General features: G+C 36.1%; 2 protein-coding genes across 4 annotated transcripts; one reads left to right on the forward strand and one right to left on the reverse strand.

The window, feature by feature from the left end:
• The first annotated feature begins 471 nt into the window (after positions 1-471).
• Positions 472-2,038, forward strand: LOC122400231 (transmembrane protein 98-like). The gene is made up of 4 exons (XM_043401583.1): positions 472-932; positions 1,002-1,111; positions 1,198-1,330; positions 1,393-2,038. The coding sequence occupies exons 1-4, from the start codon at positions 777-779 to the stop codon at positions 1,666-1,668; spliced, it is 675 nt and encodes a 224-aa protein (XP_043257518.1). The 5' UTR covers positions 472-776; the 3' UTR covers positions 1,669-2,038.
• Positions 2,039-2,325: 287 nt separating this feature from the next.
• On the reverse strand, positions 2,326-6,141 carry LOC122400201 (ATP-binding cassette sub-family F member 2). 3 transcript variants are annotated; one of them, XM_043401538.1, is made up of 9 exons: positions 6,009-6,093; positions 5,252-5,442; positions 4,781-5,184; positions 4,531-4,694; positions 3,859-4,086; positions 3,385-3,772; positions 3,117-3,308; positions 2,825-3,028; positions 2,326-2,750 (listed from the first exon to the last, which is right to left on the reverse strand). In XM_043401538.1, the coding sequence occupies exons 2-9, from the start codon at positions 5,433-5,435 to the stop codon at positions 2,610-2,612; spliced, it is 1,905 nt and encodes a 634-aa protein (XP_043257473.1). In that variant the 5' UTR covers positions 5,436-5,442; positions 6,009-6,093; the 3' UTR covers positions 2,326-2,609. The 3 variants fall into 3 exon arrangements, with proteins under 3 accessions (XP_043257473.1, XP_043257474.1, XP_043257472.1); XM_043401539.1 differs by lacking the exon at positions 6,009-6,093 and adding an exon at positions 5,501-5,675; XM_043401537.1 differs by having other exon boundaries at positions 2,327-2,750; positions 6,023-6,141.
• Positions 6,142-10,679: the final 4,538 nt, after the last annotated feature.

A 10,679-nucleotide genomic window follows, 5' to 3' on the forward strand; every position in this document is an offset into this window, starting at 1 on the left:
TAACATGGACTATACAATGAAATTTAATGTTTTTAAAGTATTTTGTACAATGATTAATTATTTAATTGTATTTCCATTTGAAAGGAGTTGTTAATACACATCCATAACGTTAGAATTCCCTAGATGTTAATGTTTATATAAGAATACATCATTAAAAGTACACATGCCTATATAGACACCTACTTAAGCGTATGCTTAAACAATATTTATTATAATTGTACTGCTTAGTTCTTTAAATTAATAATTATAAGAATGTTGAATTTTTTCCACGCAACTAATGCCTCTTCTCATTTAAAATTTTCCACTTGTAATCCTAACGAATCAATTAGTAAGATTATATTCTAAGCGGTTTTACTGAAATGAGTCTTAATTAATCTCGTCATCGATCAGTAGTCATGATCTTCTCAATGTTACAATTCGAAAGCACATTCAGTATCAATTCTCCCGCTGTTTGAAAGTTCTTTAATCACGATTCTGTTGTATATAGACGACGAACAATATAAAATGTACTCCACCTGTTAATATCAGCCTCAAATTACATAATATCACGGTAGCTATGAAAGATGCAACAAGGAATTTGTTAATGAATGGAGCTTAACATTTGTGACAGTCTCTGCCTCTCACCGACTATCACCGGGAAACTCGATGCTGTTGTTGACATTTTAGATACGAGGGAAACACTTTGAGTTGTATTCATGAACTGTTTACGAGGTTTTTACGATCCTTTTAAATATTCGTTTCAATAAAATTAGTTAACTATCAAGCTTATCTAAAGGATGAGTTCTCCAGTGTCTATGAGCAATAATGGCCCTACGGCTGGTGCTACTGGCATGGAAACAGTAGTGGCTGTAGCACTTGGTGCACTTGCTGCTGTTTTCCTCGGAGCTCTTTTAGTGCTGCTTGTTATTTGTAAAAGACAACGATGTTACTATGTAAGTTACATGTTGTCAATATAATAGAAACTAGAAAATGATTACAAAGTTTCTATGATTTTCTTTTAGAATAAAAAAGATTCTCCAGATTTAAGCTCAGATTTGTTAGAGGGAGAAAATTATTCTGGATTAGGCTTAGATGCATGGGAAAGTGAGGAGTGGTTAGCAGGCGCTGAGAGGTATAATACAATTGTTATTAATGATGTTGAAAAGATATAACAATTTAAAAATGTTTTTCATCAATAAAATTGTACAAAAACTGCAGGTGGGTTGATGATGCTACTGGTTTAGCTCCACTATGTATAGCTGTATTAAGATCTTGTCATGCCTTGGCGTCAAGTCTTACTGCTATTGCAGGAACAGTAAACAGTAACACTGTTCCACTGGAAATAGTGGATGTAAGTGAATAGTTTTTGATCTCGCGAATTCGATTTAATATTCTAAGGTTTTTAACTTTTAGGTTGCTAGACGTATTCCACCTCGTGTCGATGATGTGGTTAGAAGTTTGTATCCACCATTAGATGCAAGACTTTTAGAAGCTAGAGTAGCAGCATTGGTATTGGCTGTGGCACATTTAGCATTAGTGACCAAGCATGGAGTATCAAAAAACCATGCTAGGAAATTAGCGTTTATCGATCAAGCTTTAAGCGATATGGACTCTCATTTAGCAATTTTACGGAATGCAGCTCTGGCACAAGAGGTAGCATGTTCTGTTCCAGCTTCAACACCGGTTTAAATAATTTAATTTCCTGACATGTAAAAAACTATTCTAGTATTTACTATTTCCATATCTTCCATGGTTTTGGGTCTTAATACTAAGTTTCATTAAGATCTACCTAAGATATACCTAAGATATTGAAGGTACACACAGTGTTATGAAAATGTTACGTGTTATGTATTTCTGTTTTTATTATGTCAAGGTCAAAAACCCAACAGTGCAATTTCAAGTTTTCTACCAACAATATTAGTGTTTTACATTGTTTCTAATTACAGTAATTATAAAAATGCATACATTATTTTCATGACGTATTAAAAAATATTGTAAGATATATATTTAAACACTTTTATGATCAGAGAACACCAGAGGTAATATTTTGTGACATGGATATGCGCAGAATTTTAGTCTTCCATTGTTATACTATCAGATTGTTTATATATACTTGAGATAAAAACTATATCTCAAAGATCACGTCATTTGAATTGTATTAAGTATTTATAAGTGTTTACACACATATATTTTGTATATCTATAAAAATTAAATTAATTTATAGATAAATAGGACTTTATAATAAAGCCGAATTGTAAGAAAAAGTCGAATATTTGAAATGTTTTTGTAATATTTAAACGTATTTTATTCTTGTAATATTCTGTAATAATCTATATATATATCCAATTTATATTTCTCACAGTACATTGTTGATATCGGATCCCTAAATTATTAGCATGGCAAATACACCATGGATTAATCTTGTATGTTGTCACAGAATAATTCGCTTTATTATTTAAATAAATTAGCTAAGAAATTCTTGACCACTGATAACGCTACACAGCAGCGCAAATTCAGTGCTAGACACGAAGAAATGTCCAAAAATAAGAGGGGGTAAGAGGCAGATTCCTATATCGGAGGGACAGTATACTGGTAAGAGAAATGGAGCAGAACAAAATATAATGTTCACATTATTTAGTTCTAAATAATTCCTTCTGCCTTTTTTGGTTGTCATTGAGAACTTTGTTTTTAAGATGCTCCTTGTAGTTCAAAATATTTCCACTCCATTTTGTGATAGTACCATTCTCACAAACCCAGATTTCTTTTGCCACCTAATAAACCAAATTTAAAAGATTGTTATCCTTGTTCAAAACTCATGTGGTTAATCTTTTAAACCAAAATATACCTGATTAATCAATCTGAAATCGTGAGATACAAGTACCATTCCGCCATCAAAGTCATTAATTGCGTCGGCTAATGCATCGATTGTTTCCATATCTAAATGATTCGTTGGTTCGTCAAGAAGGAGTAAGTGAGGTACTTGCCAAGCGAGCCATGCAAACACTACTCTGCAACGCTGGCCATCAGACAATTGTCGTATTGGGCATACCTAGACGCAAGAAAACGAAGTAACACTTTTTAAAATGTTGAAAAAAAATCATTTTTGTCGGGTTTTCGAATCTTCTAAACAATCATACTTGTTGACGACCAGTTAATCCGTAACGACCGATAATCTTTCTCATCTCTTCGCGTTCTTTAACATCTGGAAAGGCTTTCATCATGTAATCAAGAGGCGATATATCCAAGTCTAATAGTTCATGTAAATGCTGATGGTATCTTGCTATTCGAAGATGGCTGTTTTTACGTATCATGCCGCTTGATGGAACTAACTGTATTTATCCATGAATATGTAAGTGCTTAAGTCTGCTTTTATCATTGAAATGTATAATAGATTATGGTACTTACATCTCCATATAACAGTTTTAAAAGCGTACTTTTGCCGGCACCATTTGGGCCAACCAACGCAATTCTGGTGTCCAAATCGATACCGAATTCTAAGTTTTTATAGATCCAAGGCGAATCTTCGTTGTAACGAAAACTAACATTTTGAACCATTATAACGGGGGGCGGAATAGTTCCGCAAGAGGGGAAATAGAAATTTAATACTTTGTCATTGACAACTTTTTCTGTGAGGCCTTGAGCTACCATTTTCGCCAAAGTCTTTTCCTTCGATTGAGCTTGTCTCGCTAACTTGGCGGAACCGTGACCAAATCGAGCAATATAATTTTTCATATGCGCAATTTGATCCTGTTCCCAATTATATTGTTTCACTTGATTCTCTAGTAATTCCATCCTAATTTAAACAGTTCATATTAACTATATCGATGTTTACTTTACATTTATTACTTTCGGAAGATTTCATTATTATTATTAACTTACCTTGTCTTCACAAAGGCTTCGTAATTACCAGTGTAGTATTTTAATTGTTTCTTATTGACATGAATGATATTTGTACAAATGCCATTAAGGAAGTCTTGCGAATGAGAAATGATGACGAGAATTCGTTTATAAGTCTTCAACTCTTCTTCCAACCACACGCAAGCATCAAGATCCAAATGATTGGTAGGTTCGTCGAGTAACAATAAATGAGGTTTCACATACAAGGCTCTGAAAGAAAATGTTTTCACTCCATACACTAGTTTCCGCTTTAGTGTCCGTAGTTGGGACCAAATTTGGATGTTTATATGGAGAGGTGACTTCTTGAAATTTAAATAAAGAAAAGGGAAAGGATGAGCGAGATATCGGTACCCAGTACACGTAAAAGTGCACTTGAGCATCAAATGCCTTAGACACAAGCTAAAAGAAAAAGGTAAGACATACGAACGTCCGTCGAGAAGACGTTCTGTTACTAAAAATTTTACTAACATTGTAAACATTATATCAAGTTTCATATTAGTTTTCTCGGATCGTTCAAAGTTCATTCCGAGGTCCTATTTCCAAGAATTGGTGGGGATAGCAACGGACGCCTAAGCGGGGAAAAGTGTAGACGCTAAAGCGGAGACTACTGTAGTTGTTACAATATTTTAAAATTATTTTTATAGCTTTTTGTACCTAGCAAGAGCGATTCGCATTCGCCAACCTCCGGAAAAGTCTTTGGTGGGTGTCTTTTGCATTTTTGCAGTGAAACCCAATCCATGCAAAATATGAGCAGCGCGAGCTTGGGCCGTGTCGGCCGACATATCTTCCAATCTTTCGTAAACATCCATGAGCTGTTCCTATTTAAATAAAATTTTCGTTTTGGTTCAATTTTACGTCGACGAATGTAAATATTAAATTTAAAATAATATAAATAGAAACGCACTTGAGCATCTTCCTCATCGCATTCCATCAATTCTTCTGCTAGTTTCTCTAACCGAACGCGCTCTTCATCTACCTCCATTACACACTCTAAAGCTGTTTTATCACTAGCAGGCATTTCTCTAGTCAAGTGAAAGATATCAATTTGTTGGGGAATAGGAACTTCACGATTTCCAAGTACGGCTAATAAAGTAGACTTTCCAGACCCATTAAGACCAAGTAAACCATAACGTCTACTACAATTCAATTCTAACATAGTATCCTGTAGAAGCTCACAGCCGTGGAAAGTTATAGAAAAGTTAGATATCTTTATGTCTCGACTACGTGGATGCGAAGCCAATGAACCTGTGCAAGAGCGTGCTTCTGCATTAAGTCTAGCGTCTGCTTCCAATTTCAGACATAATGCCTCTGTAATGATCAAGGGAGATTCAATTAGATGGGATGTAGAATTGACATAAAATATTTTCAGTTTTACCTTCAGTACTGATAGGGGGGGTTCCATTGGTTCCGTTTTGAAGGGCCCCTGAACCAGGACTGCCTTCTTTGCTATCTTCTGCAGGTTTTGTTTGATTGGTTTGGAGTGGTTTCTTCCCAGATTGTCTAGCCTTAGCGGCTTCCTTCTTTTTTTGCTGTTGTTTCTTCTTTGCGTCGGACGGCATGGTTCGTCTGAAATTTCATGAAACACTTCTAGCGTCGTTACTACGTAAATTTATGAAATTCGTACAGATGATATGAGTTATGTAAGCTGCAGGTTAGGAACACGATCGCACGTGCGTTCAGGTGGCAAATTGAGACGATGCAGTAACGTTGAATTCGAAAATCCGAAAAATTTCCATTGCCGTAAACGGCTCGTTACATGAGACAACGAACGAGAGAAACAAAGATGGACAGAAGGAGAGAGAGGGACAAAGTGGGGCGATGGAAAGAGGAAGGCAGACAAGAAGGTTCATTTTTTGTCGCATTTCTTCAGTATCCAAGCGCGGGATTGAAAGTAACTTTTTCGAAAGTAATTCAGTTGCATATAGCTAGCATTCGAAAAATGAAAACGAAAGTTAAACGAAGGCAAAAGGGTACAACGATTTGTAAAGGAGAAACGAAACACCACCAGTCGAGACAAAAGGAACTTTGATTCAACGTTGATGTTGAAACATATTAAAATTACACAATGCTTAATGACGCGCGTTATTTCTCGTTTTTCTTAATCGATGTTAATCTTACTGATCTTAGAATACCTTTGAGAAATTACCTAGTTGTGCGCCAAAAATCGAACGATCCGTGCAACACGCGAACACACGTGCATGGATAAAGGCAAAGCCGTCAAAATGACAACGTTTGTTGGATCGTTCGAAAGATGGTACCACATGTACAGTGGAAAATTTGCGGGGGAATTCGCCGTATGAAACTAAAACTAGTAGGTACATCGTTGCGATATTAAGGAAATAATCACATTCGAATTGTAAAATATGAATATGTAAATTTACGAAAAGAGTTGTGATGTTTGCTTGAACAATGACGAATTTCGGAAGGTGTGTAGGATTGAGGAAGAATTTTGGATTCACGGTATAACGAACGAAAAATCTGTGGACGATGGAGTTGCCACCATGATAGAAAAAAGTGTGGCGAATTTTGAAGAAATTTTACATCAGAAGGATCGACCTGGTTGTAAGTAATCCTAAGTAATTCATATTTATTTCTAATCATTTGTAGTTGCATTCGTATATTAATTAGCGTTGCAATGTATATAAATTGTTGAACATGAAGACTATCTGAGAATTGAAGGTTAAAAAAGCTTTCGATTTGTATAAATGTTTGTTAGATCAAGGCTATTCGGAAATGTTTTCCTTTCATAGTGGAAACATATCTAATTTAAGAAATTGTCTAGTTGTGCTTAAAAAATCGAAAAATCCGTGCACAACTATACACGCGAGCACGGATGAAGACAAAGCCGTTATAATTTAAAAATAACGGTTGCTGGATTGTTCGAGAGATGGCAGCACGTATACAGCTGAAAATTTGCGAGGGAATTCGTTGCGTGAAGTTGAAACTTAGTCGTTACAATGTTGCTAAAGAGACAGCTACGTTCGAATTGTGAAATTCGTATGTGTATATAAATTTGTGTAAAGAGTTATGACGTTTGCTCGGATGATGACGAATTTTGAACGATCTGTAGGATTCTGGTAGAATGTTGGATTCTTGGTACGAGAAACGAAAAATCTTTGCAGGATGGAGTTGCTGTCATGGTGGATAAAATGTATGGCGAATTTTGAAGATGATTGTCTAATTGTAAGTAACCCTAAGTAATTCTGCTTTGTTTCTAATTATTTGTAGTTGTATTCATATGTTTTTTAGTAATGATTTTTAGAGTTTAATTATAATTTCGTAATTTCGTTTACTTAAATTTAAAAAAAAATAAGTCCGTATATTTATGCGCCCGTATATAATAGTGATAAGTAAAAATGAATCGATTTTTAATCGTTGAAACGAATATGCGTTCTTGTGCAATCTGTATAAAAACTTACATACGTGTAATTTAGAGTAGAAACACATGCAAAGTAATGAAAGAACAATGTAACAAAGATTTTTTTTCAGAGAATAATAGCAAGTTGTTTAAATCGGTTGTAACTTTTATAATTGCATTTGGCTTCGTTGTAACGGATCCAATTAATGTTTCAAAGAGTGGCGCTCTAAAAGGTGAAATTTTATTTGAATATTCGCAACAAAGACGTTCATTATTAAAGTCTGAAAAGTACTTCTCGAGAAAATGGTGATTCAATTCTACGCGTCGTCAAAATTTCGAGAGTACTATGTTATATAATTTTATTTATAATTTCTAAAGTGGGATTTTCGAATTTTTCTTTTGATTTTTTGTTAAATTCTTTAATCCAATTGAAATTGATGGATCCTATCCAGGTTCAGTTTCCTTGCAACAACTCACTGTAAGAATTAATTGTTTTAGGTCGATGGTTGACTGTATTATAAAATAAACAAAAAATAATGATCGTTTGAAGCAACGATTGTTATAATGTATGTTGATAATTGAGACGTTTACCATAGTTTGGTAACGTATCGACTCTGAACCCTGTAGGAAATACAAGTCTCGGGAAAAACCAGGCCATAAGAATCGTATTCTCCTTTCCGAGGTTACGTCGTTCGAATTGCGAGCCGGTTAAAGAAGTGTGTTCTGATGAATGAACGAATGGATAAACGGCGGCGGTAGGGGGTGTTTAAAAGAAGAGACGGACTTGCGCCCCTGCGGGTCCGAAGTCTGTCGGGTCGATGGTGGGGGCAAGGAGGGCGTAGGATGTAGGCGAGGGAGGGGCTGTGGGCTTAATTGCACCGCATCACAGAACGTAGTATTTCGTAGTACGTAATGGTGGGGGCGTAATGCATCCTCGGTCGTGCTCATCCTCGTCGACGGCGTAGTCGTCGGCGTCGTCGTTATTCGTATGTAAGCTGCACGCTTGTCCGAATCGACGTATACTTACCAGTGACGTACCTAGACGCTGCCCAATAGGTGCTCTGGTAACCCCTTATTTGAAAATTCGATTCTCAGTCTTGAAAGCTTCCAACCTAATTAACGCGTTCACTGACCAACCAAATCGTTTGGTTTTCAGGAAATTAGAAACCACTTAACCTAAAATTTGGGGTAATATTAATTTTTGAAATCTCATCGAAATTTATAAATCCTATTCAAATTTAATTTTGGGCTGTCCAAAGTAAATCTGTATTTATTGATACAATAAGCTGCTATTATTAATGATGGATGAAAATTGTACATGTACATGTTTTCAGGGTATACAGGGTGTTCGGCCACCCCTGGAAAAAATTTTAATGGGGGATTCTAGAGGCCAAAATAAGACGAAAATCAAGAATACCAATTTGTTGATGGAGACTTCGTTAAAAAGTTATTAATAATTAAATTCAACAATTTCAAATCGTTCTAAAAAAATTATTTTCGGTTGCGGGGGTCAATTACAATCATTTTTGGTCCTTACAAATACCTCTGAAATCCTACGCACTTTCGAGAAAAAAATTCTTTACTGAAAATCTAATTAGGTGCCTTTTTTTGACGAAAAAGAAAAATTTCAAATCGTTCTGGAAAAATTATTTTCAGTTGCAGTGGTCAATTACAATCATTTTTGGTGAATAGACATACCTCCGAAATCTTACGCATTTTCGGGAAAAATATTCATTACGGGCGGAACTTTACACGTTAATAACTTTTTAACGAAGTTTTCATTAACAAATTGGTATTCTTGATTTTCGTCTTATTTTGGCCTCTAGAATTCCCCATTAAAATTTTTCCCAGGGATGGCCGAACATTCTATTTATTTCATTATTAGAGTGTACCTGTTGAAAGAATTATGAAGAATTCGACTACTTCGTCATCAAGGAGATCACGATCATCATTAGTCTATCGTATGGAATTGAAGAATGTTTGGGGATTTTCAATATTGTCGAGAATTGATTGAATCTAAGATACTTAAAACTTAGTGGTAACTGCCGATACTAACAGTCCATTCTATTAATTTAGTAGAAAAGGTGTAAGCTGTAGAATGATTATTTGGATTGTAAGGTGTTTTAGAATCTCAAGAGTCTCGTGGGGCTGGACACTCTTAGAGAATCTAAGACGCTCGAAAGTTTTGATAGTCTTGTAGAGCTTGATGGATGTTAGGAGTCCTGAAGTATCCTTCTGCTTTTCTTAGCAGCTAAACTTCCGACGAACCTAGAACTTTCTATTCCTTGTTATCCACTTTTTGGAACTCTATATGTACTATTTGTTAATCTAAAGTTTCGATTGAGATCAATATTGTCATACTGTTCTTTATAAGTAATAGTTTAAATAGTTTCTTTAATATCGAACTAAAAATCTGGATACGTCTTTCAGACGGTCGTGCAGACGCTGATCTGATTCGAATGGTAAGTTCAAGGATTACGGACTCTTTATAACGTATTAAGACATGTATTTTAGGATTCTGGACGTCTTCTAGGAGTCCAATTTTGAACGACGTACTCGAAGTGTCGTTCATTAGTCAGTGGTAGGGGCTGGAATCGCCGGAACGACGATAATACGGACCAATCGGCAGGACGTACGACACCGACGTAATAATCGATCGGTTGAGACGTTTGACACACTTTTCGAAGCGGACAACGATTAATTTTTGACGATGCAAATCTGTCCCAGGGAGAGATACCAGCGGAATGGGGTTTCGTGGAATAACTTCATTTGGCGAAACCTTTGTTTGTTAATAAATAGTCTCAGACAGATGGTCAATTCTTCTAGATATTCTTCAGACCATGTCTCTTTCAATTATCGTTTGTTTCTTTCGCTAAAAAATTACCTCAGAAATACAAAATTCGGTTCGATAAATGAGATACAAAATCAACTTGAACAATATTTTGCTAATAAATCAGGGAAACTTTGGAAATATGCTGTCACGAATATTATAGAATATTGTAGAATGGATCGTACATAATTCAATAATATAACATGAAACATCAAAGATTGTACGTCTCGTATTTAAAGTAACGTGAAAAGAACTCTTGGGACAATAAGTGGACTTTTATTTGTACGATGTCCAACTTTGCTAGGAAGGAGTGTGTTTCTTAATCCAAGGGAGGTTGGGTTGTGTTGTCACGTCCCTGCGGTTCGTATGCGTGACGCGAACCCACACGCGAGCACGTGCGCGCGTTGTCGCGTGTCACCACCGTAACCCTCGAGTACATCGGGGAGTTTCACGACGGACGGGGTCGCGACTGAAAGGAAGGGGCTGAAAAAAGGTGTGAATGCCGAATGGCATTCATTCAAATGCCGTCCAATCACAGCATCGTACTCCAGGTCGCGTGGCAGGGCCGGGCATACACCGGGAATTATTAAGTCCTCGCCGATTCCGCGTCGCGTT

The sequence above is a fragment of the Colletes gigas genome, unplaced genomic scaffold (genome assembly GCF_013123115.1).
Source record: "Colletes gigas isolate AHSC1104 unplaced genomic scaffold, ASM1312311v1 Colletes_gigas_Sc00016, whole genome shotgun sequence".
In the NCBI taxonomy this organism is placed as follows: domain Eukaryota; kingdom Metazoa; phylum Arthropoda; class Insecta; order Hymenoptera; family Colletidae; genus Colletes; species Colletes gigas.